General features: G+C 35.7%; 1 protein-coding gene across 2 annotated transcripts in view; it reads left to right on the top strand.

The window, feature by feature from the left end:
- RAD54B (RAD54 homolog B) overlaps positions 1-19,538 on the top strand; it is a 99,415-nt gene that overhangs the window by 66,399 nt on the left and 13,478 nt on the right. For both annotated transcript variants that reach the window (XM_050800489.1, XM_050800490.1), the window contains exons 6-11: positions 1,227-1,389; positions 5,026-5,251; positions 5,870-6,077; positions 11,867-12,006; positions 13,860-14,150; positions 18,424-18,596. In XM_050800489.1, the coding sequence (XP_050656446.1) occupies positions 1,227-1,389; positions 5,026-5,251; positions 5,870-6,077; positions 11,867-12,006; positions 13,860-14,150; positions 18,424-18,596 (1,201 nt within the window). The remainder of the gene's footprint in view (positions 1-1,226; positions 1,390-5,025; positions 5,252-5,869; positions 6,078-11,866; positions 12,007-13,859; positions 14,151-18,423; positions 18,597-19,538) is intronic.

Below are 19,538 nucleotides of genomic sequence, written 5' to 3' on the forward strand. Positions count from 1 at the left end.
TGATGGTAAACATGACCAAGCTCTTATTCCTGTGACAATATAGTTCCACACTGATGAATATTTACATAGTCGACTGGAATCTATTTCTTTTTATCTCCTCTTCTCCTCATTCTTCTTTCTTTTTTTATCTAATTCAATTTTTATAACCATGATGTAGGCATGCAAATATATCCCCAAAATAATTTTGGTGGGTTTATTATCTAATTTCAGATTTATCATTTGAGACCTGCCTTCTAGTTATATTTGATTTTGCCTTTTTGGCTGGTATTTTAGTAAATCTTTTAAATTGTGTAGCACAGTTTTGAAGAATTACATTGTTATTCTATGATGACTTCGTGCTGCTTTAAAGAGGTTCATGAGGCCGGATGCAGTGGCTCATGTCTTTAATCCCAGCACTTTGGGAGGTTGAAGTGGGAAGATCACTTGAGGTTAGGAGTTCGTGACCAGCCTGGCTAACATGGTGAAACACAAAAATTAGCTGGGTTTGGTGGCACGAACCTGTAATCCCAGCTACTCAGGAGGCTGAGGCACGAGAATTGCTTGAACCTGGGAGGTAGAGGTTGCAGTGAGCTGAGATCACACCACTGCACTGCACCCTGGGCAACAGAGTGAGACTCTGTCTCAAACAAACAAACAAAAAAAGATTTATGAACTTGATATTCATGAATGTAGTAATTAACTTCAAGCAAATAATGATGCATAGTCAATGGAAAATTTATCATTTTTTTGTCAGTTCCAATTAATAGGAGTAATGATCATTGTTAGTGTGTTTAGGACTGAAAAGATAGAAACCCTGTATGTTAAATTTGGGGAGCCTTTTCAGAATGAGAAGCTGTGAACATTGGCAAATGCATCTTGGCAAAATTCCAGCCTGTGCTTTCAGCTGGAAATAGTTCTCTTTGCTCTGAATACTGAACTATTTGAATGTTATGGCTTACTGAATTCCTTACTAGACAATAGTGAATTTCAGTGCTTTTGAAGCACTTTTGGGTATGTGAAGTTTGGAAGGCTCTTCATAATTCTTTGCATGAAATCGTATGTCAGTAAGGCATGAGATTTTCTTTTTAAATTTTGTGCCCTTGGGTAACATTACTGTGACTAAATTTTGGACTTGTTTTTGGCCACAAATGGTGGCAAACAGTTCTATCTTAGGGTAATGAAAACAAGATAATGTTGGTTGCTGAAAAAGTGAAATTACAATACTTGTACTTTTACCATTTTTTAAGATTCCCTCGTTATGCCACGACCAGATAAGAATCACCAGTGGGTATTCAATAAGAACTGTTTCCCTCTTGTGGATGTAGTGATTGATCCTTACCTTGTATATCATCTTCGACCACATCAGAAAGAAGGAATCATATTCCTTTATGAATGTGTAATGGGAATGAGGTAGGAAAATAAATCATTTGTTTAATCTAATCTTCATTTTGATTTAACCTGTAACACAATAATGGTTTTCTAAGAAGATCCTGATAAAACGAGTCCTGAGGATATACTATGAATTTCAATTGGTAGGAAAGGTGAATAGTGCTTAATGTGTGCATTTATTTCAAAAGTAGTTCTTGATAGATGCCATGTGCCAAACATACTGCTAGGAGGTGGGCATACAGGAATCAGGACCACGGTCCTTACTTTTAAGGGACTTTTAAAGTATTTGAGTAAACAGATAAATGCAATTGGCCTTAATGTGGTATAATAAAAGCTCACTACTGTTATGGTAAAGGGTCATGAGAACAAGTGAAAGAGGCTTTTAATTCTGGTTCTGAGAATTTTTTTTTTTTTTTTGGAGATGGAGTCTTGCCGTATTGCCCAGACTGGAGTGCAGTGGCATAATCTTGGCTCACTGCAACCTCCATCTCTCAAGTTCAAGTGATTCTTGCATCTCAGCCTCCTGAGTAGCTAGGATTACAAGTGTGCTTCACCATGCCTGGCTAATGTTTTTATTTTTAGTAGAGATGGGGTTTCACCATGTTGGCCAGGCTGGTCTTGAACTCCTGATCTCAAGTGATCCACCCACCTCAGCCTCCCAAAGTGCTGGGATTACAAGCATGAGCCACTGCACCTGGCTTGGTTATGATAATTTTGGAAAAAGATTTTCTTCTATCTCTACATCTGAAAATAGAAGAAAGTTTCTTCTTCCTTTTTGCATTTTCTGATTAAAGAATAGTAGTATCATCTTTTAAAGATATTCTAGAGGACACAAAAAAAACAGGAGAAAAAAGAATCAAAGGCCCCTGCTAACATTTCTTCCAGTCTTTTTTGTTTGTTTTGGTTTTGTTTTGCCTTGTTTTTAAATGCCAAGCCCCTTGATTTTAAAATTTGTCATTTAAAGGCAGTTGGAAATGAAATTCTCCCCAACTCTAAGAACTCTTTGCCTGATGACAAGTTAAGGGAATACTGTCTTCCAGAAACTATTAACTAGACTCACATTTTCTCCCAAATCTGCTTTTTCTTTCGAAGGTCTTATCCCAATTGGTCTCAGAATCATCTTTGATTTCTTTTCTCTCACATTCTGAATCTAGTCAAACCTGAACTTTTAATTATTTTAACCTACTAAATATTGTTTCCTAATCTTTTCTGTCTTCCACTGCAGCATCTCTAGTAACTGATGTCATAAAAATATCATATTTTATCTAGACTATTGCAATGGCTTCTAACTTACATATTTGCTTCTGATGCTTCTCAGATGTATTCTACTTAAAGCCACCATCTTCAGTTTTCTCTGAAAAACAGTTTTGAACATGGCATTCCCTTATTTAAAATCATTCAGAGACTCTCAGAAGTTAGAACAGGGTTTCCCAAACTGTGATCCCTACTCCACTGGCAGTATATGGGACTATTTTGGGGTGGCAAGTGGACAAGCCTTTTAAAAAAATTTGAATAGTAGCATATTTAGTTAATTATTAGAAAAATAGGCTGGGCATGGTGACTCACACCTGTAATCCCAGCACTTTCAGAGGCCAAGGCAGGTGGATCACTTGAGGTCAGGAGTTCAAGACTAGCCTGGCCAACATGGTGAAATCCCTTCTCTACTAAAAATACAAAAATTAGCTGGGCGTGGTGGTGGACACCTATATCCCAGCTACTCAGGATGCTGAGACAGGAGAATCACTTGAATTCAGGGGGCGGAGTTTGCAGTGAGCCAAGATCACGCCACTGCACTCCAGCCTGGGTAACAGAACAAGACTCTGTCTCGAGAAAAAAAAAAAAAAAAAAAAGAAAAAATAGCATATTAAACTTTTGGTTTCACAGATAAATTATGCTTAGAATGAGTTTTCTTTTCAAATTTAAGTTAAAAATGAGTTGATTTGAAGAAAAATAATAACATATAGTATCACAGATATGGCAACAAATCATGATAGTAGTCATGAAATCCTAGTGTTTGGGAGATGCTGATCTATAAGATACAGTCTAAACTCTCAAGGATAAGTATACTCATCTTTTGTCTTCTACCTACCATGGTAGCTTCATATTTTTCAGTTCAAGCTCCAACTATATTCAACTGCCTCATTAGTGTAGCAATTATTTACCCTTTACAATTTTGCTCAAGATACATCTTCTCCATAAAGGCTTCCTATTTGCTCCCTTCTCTTTACCATGAAAAGATGAATCTGTATTTTCTCTTTGCTATTCACTGTATCTCATTTGGCTGACATTTGGTCCTTTGTTACCAAATTATTGATCTAAAACAGCTACCTAAATAGTAGCTGTAATTTATGTTGGTAATATTTTTCTCTATACCTTGAAATGGAACACAAATACAAAATTACATATTGGTTCTTAATTTCTACTAAGAAGAAATACAATTAGCTAACAAACTACAGCTGACTCTTGAACAACTCAGGAATTAGGGGTTCTGACCCACTATGTAGTCAAAAATCTGCATATAACTTTGGGAGAAACTTAACTAATAAACTACTGTTGACTGGAAGCCTTACTGATAACATAAACACTCATTTTACACATAATTTCATATACTATATGTATTATATACTGTATTTTTACAGTAAAGTAAGCCAGTAAAAAGAATGCATGATGGAAACCATAAGGAAGAGAAAATGTATTTACTATTCATTAATAGGAAATGGATCATCACAAAGGTCTTCATCCTTATCATGTTGAGTAGACTGAGTAAGAGGAGGAAGAGGAAGGGTTGGTTTGGTTGTCTCAGCAGTGGCAGAGGTGGCGGAAGAGGTGGAGGAGATAGAAGGGAGGCAAGAGAGGTAGGCACACTCACTTATAACATTTATTGAAAAAAACCCATATATAAGTGGACTTTCACAGTTCAAACTCTTCTTGTTCAGTGGTCAACTGTATACTTATGCATTTTTGTAATATCCTTAATTCCCTTGGACTTTCTTAACTTTAAAAATATAAAACATACACTGCTAAGGTCTTTAGGAATATAAAGTGGCATAAAAATACATGATCTTACTAATAATATCCCTAATAACATTTAATTTTAAATTATATAACATAGTAGGTCTGTAGGATAACAACTTTTACTAAATTATGTGTATTATATCAAGTGTTTAGTGTTTAATTTTTTTATGATGCAGGGAGCTATTTTTGTTGAGGACTTCATTTACTGACAGAATCATAAAATACAGCTCAGTAGGTCTTGCTGATTAAATATAATACAACAATATATTTTAAACTGTTTTGATATCTGAAACCAATAAAAATCACTCAACTCTTAGCGATGAGAAACACAGTTATAGTTAAATTATCCATATGCAGATATAAAATTGGAATTCATTTCTAGCCTCTAAATATGTACATGTAATAGTAGCAGATGATTTAGATTCAACTCTCTAATTTCAGATTTATGTTTTGGTAATTTAGTTGACAATATGTAATGGATATAATTATCAAAGATGCAAAAGATGTGTTGTAAATCAGCTAATAAAGTACTAAAAGAGTCTTCAGTGTCATTAAAAAATACCAGTTTCTGGTTCTTGATGATTTTAAGGGCATAAAATATTTTTCTATTGTGATTAAAGGAAGTAAAATTATTTCTAACAGAATGAATGGCAGATGTGGAGCTCTTCTTGCTGATGAAATGGGTTTAGGGAAAACATTGCAATGTATTTCGCTCATCTGGACCCTGCAGTGTCAGGGACCCTATGGAGGCAAGCCAGTAATAAAGAAGACACTAATTGTCACACCTGGAAGCTTGGTGAATAATTGGAAGAAAGAATTTCAAAAGTGGCTAGGAAGTGAAAGGATCAAGATATTTACTGTTGATCAGGTAAGAAACTTGAAAATTTAGCCTTAGTCATTTAAAAAAAAATCTAGTTTTTCAAATCAGTAATTCAGTTTTTACTTGTTAACTCCCTAACCCTTTTGCACAAAAATGGAGTCTTAGCTTACATTTTGGTTTTGAGTTGTTATGAACTGAATGTTTGTGTCCCCCAGATTCATATGTTGAAACTCTAACTTTCAGTATAACAGTATTAGGAGGTGGGCTTGGGAGGTAATTAGGTTTAGATGAGGTGGTGAGGGTAGAGCCATGTGATGAGATTAGTGCCTCTGTAACAAGAGCAAGAGACACCAGAACTTCCTTTCTCTACCACGTGAGGATACAGTAAGAAAGCATTCTTCTGCAAGCCAGGAAGAGGGCTCTCACCAGAACCCAACCATGCTAGCACCCTGATCTTAGACTTTCCACCAGAACTGTGAGAAATAAGTGTCTGTTGTTTAATCCACCCAATCTATGGTATTTTGTTTATAGCAGCCTCAGTTGACTAAGACAGAAAGAGTTAACATATTCCAGTTCTTAATAAGTGACTGTCAGGAATAGGCTGCTTAAATTTGATTTCATATCATTTCTCTTCCTGATTTTTAAAATACTATCTTTTTTCCTCAGGACCACAAAGTTGAAGAATTCATCAAGTCTATATTTTATTCTGTTCTTATTATCAGTTATGAAATGTTACTTCGTTCCCTGGATCAAATTAAGAATATAAAATTTGATCTTCTAATCTGTGATGAGGGGCATCGTTTGAAGAACAGTGCCATTAAGACAACTGCAGCCCTCATTAGCCTTTCTTGTGAGAAAAGAATAATTCTAACTGGTCAGTATTCAGTTTGGGGAAGATATTTTGGAATTTTTGCCTAGTGAACATACAGCCTTGTACTATGATGCTTAACATTCAAATAACTGGTGGTATTGGATGGAATTTATACTAATAAACCTGTGCTAATTGACTCTTAGTAGGATTCTGAATCTTCAAATCCATGTGTAATTTTTTGTAGCCCAGACTTGGGGGTTTTTTAGGAATAAACACAATGATATCATGATAAGGAATTTAGGAGATCAGACTGAATTGCTTGTGCTTGGTTCCCGAGTCTGACATAGCTGTAACAACTTGGAAGCAAATTATATAGTGTCTCTGTGCCTCAGTTTTTTAAAATCTCTAAAATAGGGATGATAATACCATCTAACTTAAGTTCTCATGAGGGTCAGAGGAGTTAATCCATGTAAAGTTCTTGGAAAACCACCTGACAGGTGGTGAGTATTTAATATAAATATCAGTTATTTTTATATGTATGTGCTACATATGCATGGTTGATTGTTGGCCAAAGCTTCTGGACCCAACTGTCTGGAAAGGTGGGATGGATGGTAAATACAAGAATCCTCTTCTACCTTGTTATTTAAGGCCTAGACTAGCGCAATGTAGCTTTTCTCCCATATCTCATCTTGGTTTTGTATGGCCCTTCCAATCTGCCATTGTGTCAGCAGAAGAAAGAAGAGAATTGTAGTCATTACTAATATTTAAAATTCCCCTATTTTCTACTCGGGGCTTCATTTTCCTTACCATCTTCAACCCTTTTGGAAGGAATGGTCAGGATATAATTATTCTTACTGTGTCATCATCATTTTTTCCTTCATGTGTTGTTTATGCATGTCACAGCTCTCCTCTGAAGTTAAATGAGGAGAGAGAAGGAGTGTGACCAACAACTTGTACCTCTTTCCTATACAGATAGGTGGAAATATGTCCCAAAACAACAGAGAGGAGAAAACTCCTCCTCTTCTGTTCTTACTGTGTTGGGGTGGGGAAGATTATCCACCTTTAAGAAATTCCTCTTCATTTGACTTCCAATTTGTACAGGAGGATTGTATTAACCATTATCAAAAGTGATTTTTAAAATGATCTATACTTTAAAAAAATGATTTTGGGAAATGCTAAATGACCTTTTTTTTTTTTTTTTTTGAGTTTAATCACGATGATAAAGACAAAAGGACTAGGGTCAAATCTCATAGTTATACCCCCAGGATTTACTAGATGCTCAACAAATGTTTGTCAATAATAGTGAAGTGGAAACCAAAGAATAGGAAAACTGGTGTTGAATATTTACAAAATGCCATTTTTAAAGGAAAAAATGAGTCAGGGAAATAGGAACCATAATCTGAATGATTTTCATATCTTTGGCTGTTTGAGAAGCTGAGTGGATTCTTTATACTTGATTTCCAATGTGCAGTTCAGATTTCTTTACTGGCCTTCGATCTTGAGATCCTTGGAGCCAGAAAAGTAATGGAAAAATAAATGAGTTAGCTGAATTTAGTAACACTGAGTTAGAAGAGAAAAAGACTGTTTCTTCTTACTGCTTAAGATGGGGGTCAGTATTACTTATTTAAATAATAGTTGCAGATATAAAGTAAAAATGGTTAGCACTAGAAGGGAGGAGAAAAAGAAAGAAAAAAGAAGAGTGAGAAATAAAATTTACTGAAAAGTACTGAAAAAATAAAAGTAGTTTCCTTCCTCACTTGAAAATCAGATAATTTTCTGTAGCAAAAATATATAATTTTATTGATATTCTCAATGATAAGCAAATACTAATTTAACTAACATTCCAAATTAAATTTAATCTGCAGTAGAAAATTGATCTAGGATTTCGTTCAACAAGAATGTCTCGAAAGCGACCAGTGAGATAGTTTCATTTGAGACATTAGTATTGTCCTCTGTATCCTTTGTCAATCTTAGCTTGTTTCTGTTTTGCTGTCCATATCACTCTTGCCCCCTGAACTATGAATTTAGGTAAAAACTAGCCCTAACTAACCTTTTTAATTTAGAAATACTCATAGTTGGTTTCTATCTTCTTAGAATTGCCTGAATGAAGTCTTTGCTTTTATGCGTGGGATATTTTACCCCAAGATGATTTGTTCCTTATTATGAAAGTACATGTTTGTATAGGAGTTATGTACAGTGACATATAATTGATAGGTGCTCAATAACTAAGAATCAAATGAAAATGATTTTGATTTTGTTTCCTTGTATTATCTAGCCCAGTGCTTTGGAGTTAATGTTTACTGGAAAATGGTTAGGATTCAGTTTGATTGATAGAGGGGCATTAGTCTTCTAGCACTGCCATAGCAAAAGACCACAGACTAAACAACAGACATTTATTTTCTCGCAGTTCTGGAGACTGGAAGTCCAATATCAAGATGTTGGCTGTTTCTATTGAGGTCTCCATACTTGGCTTGCAGACAGCTTCCTTCCTCCTATGTCCTCATGTACTCTATCCTTTGTGCAAATGTATTCATGGAGTATCTCCCTCTCTTCTTATAAGGACACCAGTCATATTGGATTAAGGCCCCACTCTTATGACCTCATTTAACCTTAATTACCTTCTTAAAGGTCCTGTCTCCAAAAACCGTCACATTGGGGGTTAGAGCTTCAACATAGGAATTTTAGGGAGACACAGTTCAGCCCACAATAGGAGCTGAATGATTATTATAAGATCTTAGATGCCCTTTCATTATATCATAGAAAAGATAAATCTGAGATTTGAAGCAAAATTCTTTTTACAGACTGAAAATTTAAAAACACACATACTGCTATCGAATGTTTAGAAACTGGAGAACAGAAATCATCCTCCAACCTCACCTCCTTAATTGTTAACACCTGACATATTTTATTTTTCGTACATACACACAGAGAGCATACATGCAAATTATAAAATTCTTTATACGTACATACAAAACACATCTTTTTGCACATACACGTGCACATCAAAATATCTTTCATGTAAACATTTTTCTATAATGCATAATCTTGAGAACTATTCTTACAGTTTAACATTAGGTTGTTTTTAATTCTTTACTGTTATAAATAATGTGGTGATGAATATCTACAAGCATATACTCTTTCTGTATAGATTTGTATAAGTGGGCTTATAGGATTAAAAGAAAAATACAAATGTGTATAAAAAGCTCTCAGAACTTTCTGTGGAGGTTACAGGAGGATATAGGCGTAGGTTATTGACAGTGTTGGGTTGGGTGGTAGATTTCTTTCTTTTTTTTTAAAAAAAAAAACAACCAAAAAACAGAGAAAAAGCTTTTTTTTTTTTTTTTTTGGTAGGGATAGGGTAGAGGTAGGGAAGATAAAGAATCTTTTCATTTTCTCAGAAGTTTCTTTTCCATACTCTTGAACATAGTCTTAGTAAGTACACCAACTTGACTTGAAAAATCTTTAGTTTTTTCTATTTTTCTTCTACAGGTTTTACCTAGTCTAGAATTAGAGCACTGAAATAGCAAATGGGGATCTAAATTATCACTAGAAAGCAATGTGACAGACTCTTATAATGATGCTATACTATACTATTGGTTCTGTCTTGTAGCCATATTTCCCTTCTCATCTTTTTTGCCCCCTTCCTTATTCTTTTCTCTTCTTCTTTTCTGCCCTAAATCCTTTTTCCTGTTCCCTTCTTGTGTTCTGCTTTTCTTCTTTTGTCCAGTTTTGCTTTTGCCTCTTCCCCTCATATATCAGTTGGGATGATTTCAGATGCTGGTAACAGATGATCTGAATCAGATGTGCTTATTCCCCCCTATAACTGGAAGTCTAAAGGTAGGGCAGGCTACAGCAACCCAACATTGTCATCAAGGATTCTGGTTCTTTATATCTTCTGCTCTGCCATATTTGGTGTTGGCTTCATCCTCAGGCTGGTAGCAAGTGACTGCAGCCGTTCCAGACATCACAGCTAGATGTGATGATATCCAAAGGAGAACAGGACTGGCTCTTCTTGTTTCTCTATGTTTAAGAGTGTTTCTCTATGTTTAAAAGCCCCTCTGTGATGACTTCTCATGTCTCATTGGCCAGGACGGGTCACATGCTACTGATGAAACCTCTTGGTGCCCTTTCTAGCTCTCCTTTTCTGGGCTGTTGTATCCATTCTTTAGCTACTGGTACTATTGATTAAACAAATGAGAGGAGCCCCTTCCCTTTCTGGAGAATTATCTTTGATTGAATGAGAGCTGTATTCTCTATAGTTTGCTATCAATGATTGACTGATTTAGGGGTAAGCAGCAAATGGCAGCTCCCTTGCCTTAGAGTAATTTCAGGACCAACGTTATGGTGCAGTTTATGCTCTAGAGCTCCCTGTAATTTAGCTGAAGCTGAGGCCATTCTTGCTTAGTTTCTTCCCCTACCATTTTCTGATTCCATTATTCCCTTTCTCCTGAGAGCTCTCCCTCTGTAAATCACATGCAAACAAATCACTGTCTTAGGCTCTGCTTCCAGTGAACCCAGTATGAGACAAGAACCCTTGTGTATGTCAGTCATTTGCAAAGGAGGGGACAGAATTACTATGATTGACTTAATCATTTGGGGTTTGATGAATATCTGAAAGCCAACCACAGTGATCCTTCTACCGTTCTTTCTCTTCTTTCCTATACTCCCCAATCTTTGTTTATCATCATCATGCATATTCTTTTAGAGGCTTAACTGAATATATACCAACATAAATGTATTTTTCCCAACTCTTTCAATGATGTGTCTAAAAATTTAAAACTGACTAGATGTGTTAAATTTTAAAAAATTAGCAATTGCTGGTCCAACCTGGGGGTACGGGACCCATTAAGCTTTAGGGAAGTGATTATTAAATTCCTTGACATTAAAAAATTTATGTCATCCATCTTAGTGAAATAAATGCATTTTTATTTACTTTTCACATTATTTATATTTTTGGACAACATTTTCTAATCTGTTATTTGAAAGCCAGCTGAAATTACATTGTTTGTGCTGATTTATATGTTCTTTTGGCACTATTATAATTATTGAAACATGCTAATGTTTCTTTGAAAATTAGCCAAAAGCTATTGCATACTATATGTAATATATAGAGGGTATATTAATCCATTATAGTCTGTATTAACCCTTTGGGCAGTGAAGATCTTAATTTGATCTGATAACTTTGAAAGGTAGTAATAATAGGTGCCATTCAATGAGTGTCTCCTGAGTGTCAGGCATTTTGCTGGGTACTTCATATCCATTGTCTCTACTTTTCATTATAATTATTCTGGGAATTTATTATCTTCATACTTTTATAAATGAAAAAAATCCCTGAGTTTAAAGGACTTAGGCAGTTTGTCCAAAGTCACATAGCTATAATAACAGTAACAATTACTAAAGTTATAGAACATTTATTGTGCTCTAGGCACCATTCAAAGTATATTATATGGATTGACTACTTTGATCCTCACAACCCTAGAAAGACTATTATTATCTGCATTTTACAGATAATAAATTGGTTTAAATAACTTTCTCAGGGTCACTCAGGGAGTAAATGGTGCAGTTAGGATTTGAACCTAAGTCAGACTCCAGTGAGCCTGCACTCAATCATTATGCTATACTATTATGTAAGAATTTAGTATGCAACTAAAACTAGAGTTAAAAATTTATGTGGTGATTAATATTTTTTTAACTTGCTTTGACTGCTCTTTCTTAGTTTTAGGCCATTTGCTTGTATTTATTCCTTTTAGGGAAGAAATTTCTCCAAACTTCCATTGTGGTTTTGTTATAAACCTGAGATTGTGATTGTAAAACACAAACTTGACCTTTTCCTCATTTTTGTCTCTCTTTAGGTACTCCAGTTCAGAATGATCTGCAAGAATTTTTTGCATTAATTGATTTTGTAAATCCAGGAATATTAGGCTCTTTGTCATCTTATAGGAAAATATATGAAGAACCCATCATTTTATCGAGAGAACCTTCTGCTTCTGAGGTAAAATTTACTCTAATAAATAAGTTTTTAAAAAGCCATATGTCTGAGGAAATTATCCATAACTTCATATTATTTTGATTTAGAAAAATCAGTAGTGTGAACTCTTTCTTTTTCTCCACAATCCTTCATTTCCTGCATTCCTTATTTTAGAATATGACATCACTTGTCTAAAATTCATGAATAGAAACTTCACAAAGAATTATGACAATAAACATATAAAAATGTTCATCCTTACTAGTTTTGAAAAAAGTAGAACAAAATAACCAAAGTGATTTTGTAATTTTCTATTGGTGTGTGTTTGTTTATTTAGAGATGGTGTCACTCTGTGTTGCCCAGGCTGGCCTTGAACTCCTGGAGTTCAAGTGATCCTTTTGCCTCTGCCTCCCGAGTAGCTGGAACTGCAGGGGTACACCACCTCCCCAACTTGGATTTACTAGTAGTAGCAATTGTAGACAAGAGTCTCCTATTTGGAATGTAAATAGTTGGTTGGAATGTACATTGGCACAACATGGGGAAAGTTTGGCAATGTATATCAAAAGCATTAAAATTGTCTATATCTTGTGGCCTGACAATACTCCTTTTAGGAATTTATTATAAAGAAATAATGGTAGGTTTATTTAAAAACTTAGCTGGCCGGGTGTGTTGGCTCATTCCTGTAAACCCAGCACTTTGGGAGGCTGAGGTGGATCGCGAGGTCAAGAGATCGAGACCATCCTGGCCAACATGGTGAAAACCCTGTCTCTACTGAAAATACAAAAATTAGCTGGGCATGGTGGCGGGCGCCTGTAGTCCCAGCTACTCAGGAGAATCACTTGAACCTGGGCGGCAGAGGTTGCAATGAGCTGAGATCATGCCACTGTACCCTAGCCTGGCGACAAAGTGAAACTCCATCTCAAAAAACAAATAAACAAAAAACCAAAAACTAAAAACTTAGCTATAAGGTATAGGGTGACCTTATGTCTACAGAAAAAAAAAAAAAAAAGCCAGATGTGGTGGCATGTACCTGTGGTCCCAGCTACTGGGGAGGCTGAGGTGGGCGGATTGCTTGAGTCTGGGAGGTGGAGATTGTAGTGAGCTGAGATCACATCACTGCACCCCAGCCCTGGGTGACAGAGTGAGACTCTGTTTCAAAAAAAAAAAAAAAAATGAAATAAAAACTTAGCTGTAAGGATAAAATATTAGAAACTGGCTGGGCACAGTGGCTCATGCCTATAGTCCTAGCACTTTGAGAGGCCAAGGCAGGTGGATCACTTGATGTCAGGAGTTCAAGATCAGCCTGGCCAACATCATGAAACACTGTCTTTACTAAAAATATAAAAATTAGCCAGATGTGGTGGTGTGCACTGTAATCCCAGCTACTGAGGAGGCTGAGGCAGGAGGTTCCCTTGAACCCGGGAGGTGGAGGTTGCAGTGAGCCGAGATTGTGCCACTGCACTCCAGCCTGGGTGATAGAGTGGGACTCTGTCTCAAAAAAAAAAAAAAAAAAAAAAAAAAGAAGCAAACTAAGGGAAACACAAATGGGAAACAAACATTTTTAAAGGTAGGACAATGGTTAAATTATGGTTTACATGTTGTATACAGACTATATTTCATTGAATCTAAGATTCTACCAATTATATATCATTATTTTATGTTATTTAGGAGACTGTGACTTCACTTAATTAAATGGTTATGCTAAACATATAAATAGATCATGGTTGGTTTTTCTGTCCCTATACTCATATTTTATTTCTTCTTTTAAAATTTGTTGGGAAGCAATTAGTAAATGGTTTATCATTATGAAATCTTTAATGTTCATTTTAAGTGTATTTTTGTCTATAACACTTTCATTTAAGTCTGCTATTTTTCCACAGGAAGAAAAGGAGTTAGGAGAAAGAAGAGCAACTGAACTTGCTTGCCTCACTGGACTCTTTATCCTTAGAAGAACCCAAGAAATTATAAATAAATATCTCCCACCTAAAATAGAGAATGTTATCTTTTGCCGACCAGGAGCACTACAGATTGAGCTTTATCGAAAGCTGTTAAATTCTCAGGTTGTCAGGTTCTGTCTTCAAGGGTTGTTGGAAAATAGTCCCCATCTAATATGTATAGGAGCTCTTAAAAAACTGTGCAATCACCCCTGCCTTTTGTTCAACTCTATAAAGGTAAGTGCGTAGTGTCTGAAACTATGTCAGGAATATGGTTCTATAGTATATGAATCTAAGAGGGCAGATAGGGCTAATTTCTGAGGTTGCATTTGTGGGTTTTCAAAAAGCTCTGCAGGCTATCTAGCATGGTTCTGCTGTAGGCTTATCCAGCCTTTCACTTGTTCTTCAGAGCATGTCTACTTTCGTAGAGCTGAAGTAGGGTTTGAGGTACCACCTTCTACAGTTTGTGGCCAATCCCCTTTGGTACCTTATCTAATGCTTGGCCATGGTCTCCCTTCCTATTTTATGTTAATATAGTCTGTCAGTTTTGTTTGTTTGGTGCTAACAAATGCAAAATTTGCCATTAAAAATAATTTTTTTCCCTTATTTTGAAAGTGATACATGATTGTTGCATAAAATTTAGAAAATTCGGAAAATCACAAAGAAAATAAAAATCATCTTAAGCTCAAACCATGGAAAAATCACATTTTGGTATTAATAATATTAGTTAACAGTTATTAAGCACTCATTATACACAGGTTGAGCATTCCTAATCTGGAAATTAGAAACTCAAAGTGCTCCAAAATTCAAAACTTTTTGAGTGCCAACATGACATCACAGGTGGGCAATTCCATACCTGATATCTTTGCTTTCTGATGTTAAGTGTGCACAGACTTTGTTTCATGTACAAAGTTATTAAAAATACTGTATAAAATTACCTTCAGAGTATGTGTATAAGGTATATATGAAATATAAATGAATTTCATGTTTAGACTTGTGTCCCATGCCCTATATATATATATATATATATATGCAAATATTCCAAGATCTGAAAAAATCTGAAATCTGAACCACTTCTGTTCCCACGTATTTTGGATAAAGGAGGGTCAGCCTGTACCAATCACTAAGTACTTTATTAGTGTTATTTTATTTATTATTTACAAAACTCTATGGAATAAGTAATATTATTACCATCCCCATTTTTTTGGTGGGGAAATAGAGGCTCAGAGATAGATAGATATAATCTTATTCTAGAGAAACTTGATGCTATTTATTTATTTATTTATCGAGATGAAGTCTTGTTCTTGTCCCCCAGGCTAGAGTGCAATGGCACGATCTCAGCTCACTGCAACCTCCACCTCCCGCATTCAAGCGATTCTCCTGCCTCAACCTCCCAAGCAGCTGGGATTACCGGCGCCTGCCACCACGCCTGGCTAATTTTTGTATTTTTGGTAGAGACGGGGTTTCACCATGTTGGCCAGGCTGGTCTCGAACTCCTGACCTCAGGTGATCCGCCTACCTCGGCCTCCCAAAGTGCTGGGATTACAGGTGTGAGCCACTGCGCCCAGCCACCACTTTAAAAAAAACTAATTCTATATACAGTGATAAAAATTAAACGATTTGGGCATGAAGCCCAGTAAAAATAGCCAAAAATTTCTTCATTAAAAGGAAGACCTTATAATGGCTCAGAATATACCAGTTAATTTAGAATATGTTTGTACATTCTTGAAGAAAGCAGCAGGGGGCTCTGAGTGTTTCTCCATTGTTGCCATGCAGTCACTAATAATAGGCATAGGATACTTCAAATAGAGTACATAATTTATAGTCTGACATTTATTCAGAAAAGCCTTTTCTCTAACTTCATAGCAAATAAGAATTGATATAAAAGGGCAGAAATGAGCCTTCTACATGTATAAGTAACCTTTAAGCAATGGCTTGTAAGTGTTTCTATTGAAACTAGATTGTTTCCCTAGTTCAATTAAGATGTTAGGTCTTTCTTTAGGAAATGTGAGTGGAGCGTAACCAGTAACAATATCATAACTCATAACCGAAGTGTATTGGGTTACATGGAGTCAGAAGAGACAGTGTCCTGATTAGCTTGATATGAGAAGTTGAACTGGTAAATCTCTATGATGGAGATGCTGCATCAGGCTGTCACAGTATAAAGATATTATCTATTAGTCAATTATTAGTTAGTGGTACATATTATAATATCCTGGGAAGCTCTTACAATTACATTAGTCCAGGCCTCAACACATATGGATTAATTCAGTTTTGTTTGAGAGTAGGACCCAGGCATGAGCATTTAAAAAAAAGCCTTCTCAAGTCATTCTAATACGTGTTCTTTGTTAAGAACTTGTGCATTAAGATCGCCCATCTTGGCCAGGGCAGTGGCTCACGCCTGTAATCCCAGCACTTTGAGAGGCTGAGGCGGAAGGATGCACTTGAGGCCAAGAGTTCGAGACCAGTCTGGGCAACACTGTGAGGCCCTGTCTCTTTAAAAAAAAAAAGATCACCCATCTTCCTGTACTCTGATTTAATATTCACCAGGCACCTTCTGTTAGCGATTTGACTTTCCCTGGGGACATTCTTTCATAGGACAGAATGCATGTGCATAGACTAATTGGTCTAAATAGGCAGGTCTCATAGGTCAATAAATTTTCTTTCTGACTTATTCAGTCTCTTAATTTGGTTAATATGAATAATTTCCCTACAGTTTAATCATATTCAAGTTTCTGAAGATGAAAAACTGTGTACTAGACCCTGGGCCTGTGGTCCTTTGATGATCTTTCCAAGTTGTAGGCAGAGCTAACCTAAAGCAACCAGCAACTACTTCTTTCTCCTCATATGTCCCAGTGATAGAAATATTTTAAAGTTCCTAATATTTTTAATCAAATGACTACACCTAAATATTGCTGTATTTTGACAGTAAGCCAAATTAAAATTAGTACTCTGTGCCCAGCATTTTTATACATTTCACATAGGATTCACTGCCTTTAAGGTGTTTCTAGTATTACTAAAGAGGGGGTGCAACACACAGGAAAACATTTGTGAAGTATAAAAAAGTCATTTGATCTTGAACAACCCTGGGATTAGGGGTGCTGACCCCTGTGTGCACTGTTGAAAATCCCTTTATAACTTGTATGACTTTTGACTCCCCCAAAACTGAACTACGAATAGCCTACTGTTGACCAGAAGCCTTACCAGTAACATAAAGTCAGTTCACACATATTTTGTATATTATATACTGTATTTTTACACTAAAGTAAGCTATAAAAAGAAAATGTTATTAAGAAAATCATGAAGAAGAGACAATATATTATTCAATGAATGGAAGTAGATCCTCACAAAGCTCTTCACATTGAGTAGGCTAAGAGGAGAGGAGGCAGAAGAGGGGTTGGCCTTGCTGTCTCAGGGGTGGTAGCAGAGATGGGAGAAAATCTGCATATAAGTAGACTTGCGTAGTTCAAACCCATGTGTTCAAGGGTCAACTGCATATCATTAACTGCTCAATTAGATAAGGTCAAAGCTGAAGTGTACTGTGTAACCTTAAAGGTTAAAACTCAGTGCAAACAAAGGCTATGAATAATCAGGTAGAATTTGCACTGGGTCTTTATTTAGGATTTATAGGATTGGGATAATTGAGCAGCAATTTATAGGATTGGAATAATTGAGCAGCAAAATGAAAAGTATTCCAGACAAGGGGTATAGGTTGAACAAAGTTTCAGAAACAGTGATAAATCTGGTAAATATGGGAGAGAGTTAAGAGACCTGCCAATCCTAGGAATTTAACCGAAAAAGTGATTTAATCATTAATATCTCTGATCTCTAGTTATATGATCACATATCAGCTAGGCAGTTTTGGAGGGGGAATTTCAGAGGTGCTGATAATCACCTTGGAATAAATTTATTCTACAACTACTGGTGAAATAAACAAAAAGTATTGTTATAAGTAAGAATAAATTTCTCTGTTAATTGGTGAACTTCTTCCTTCTTACAGAAGAAACTGGTAAGGTTAAGTAAACAATCATGCTTGTTTTTGGATATAAAGGTGTTGTATGAAGCCCACGATTCAGGAGAGAATACTAATAAGGAGGGAAGGAGAGAGAGGAAAAGAGGAAAAGAGAAAAAGATTTATCAAAGATGCAAAATGTTAGCGTTTGGAGAGAATGGATTTTGTATCACCATTTGCCCTTTATTTCCCTCTCCTTTCTTCGTCTGCTCCTACTTCCTGTAGTTACATGTGGGAAATATTAATACTACACTTGCAGGGTGAAGGTAGCAGGTATCATGAGATTGCGTTAGAACTGCTCTGTAACTAACTCAGTAGAATGCATGTTACTTTTTTCAAAAATGATCAAATCATGACCTATAAAGATTTCCTAATAGTTTCTTGGACTTTTCAGATAGCTGTTAATCTTCACCTTTTTCCCTCTATAATTTTAGCGTTTTCCCCTCCTAATTAAAAAAACAAACATGAGCCAGCATTAATAATCGTCATTTTGAATAGGAAAAAGAATGCTCAACTTGTGATAAAAATGAAGAAAAGAGTCTATACAAAGGCTTGCTAAGTGTGTTTCCTGCTGACTATAACCCTCTCCTGTTTACTGAAAAGGAGTCAGGAAAACTACAGGTGCTGTCCAAACTCTTAGCGGTTATCCACGAACTTCGACCTACTGAAAAGTAAGATCAATTTAACAAACTTATAAGTGCTCATAGAGTTTTAGTTTGCACTATGTCTTTACTTCCTACTTCCCTTTTAAAATAAGAAAACATAAAAAATAAGTTGTTTTCTTCTTTGGGAATATGGTTAGCTTCTAGTATTTCGTAAACTTGTAATTAACAATGTGTCTATAAGTTTTAAGAAAAACTAAACATATGTAGTTTAAAAACCTAGTGATATTTTCCGATATGTAATGCTTGTTTCTCAATTTTCTTCAGAATCCTTTCTTCTTTTACTGTTTCTTAAATATTGATACACCTTAGGATTTTCTCTTTAACTTTCTCACTCTTAACCTATTTCCTGAGTGCTCTACTCCCTGTACTTTCAACTATTGCACACACACATACACACGACTATCCCATGTGGTCCTGTGTGTGTGTGTGTGTGTGTGTGTATTTTTTTTAGAATGACTATATATTTTATATCTTCTTGTATACCAAATGCATATAATATTGAAGGAAATTTATATCACTTCAGTCCTCTCTTCTAATTTCTACATCTTTATTTTTAAGTGTTGAATGGACATCTAAATCTATCTTGATGTCCTATAGTACTTCACACTTCCCATGTCCAAACCATGTGACAAAACCATCATTATTGCAAGCCTGATCTTGTCCCATTATTCCTTGGTACCATAATGCAAACAAAAACCCTGGAAATTATTATAAACTCACTTTTCTTCTTCATTTATCCCACAATGTCAGTCACTAAATTCTGTTGATTTTATTTTTTAATTTAAAGAATCCATCCTCATTTTTCTGGTACCAAGATTTTTGTTTTGATTCTTAAAATTACTGATTTGGGTTACGATAGTCTCTTATAAGCTACTTCCTGTTACTCTCAGCCCCCTGACATACTCAACATTGCCCTGAATTGTATTTCTAAAATATAAATATAAACAT

Source organism: Macaca thibetana, chromosome 8, assembly GCF_024542745.1.
Source record: "Macaca thibetana thibetana isolate TM-01 chromosome 8, ASM2454274v1, whole genome shotgun sequence".
NCBI classification, from domain to species: domain Eukaryota; kingdom Metazoa; phylum Chordata; class Mammalia; order Primates; family Cercopithecidae; genus Macaca; species Macaca thibetana.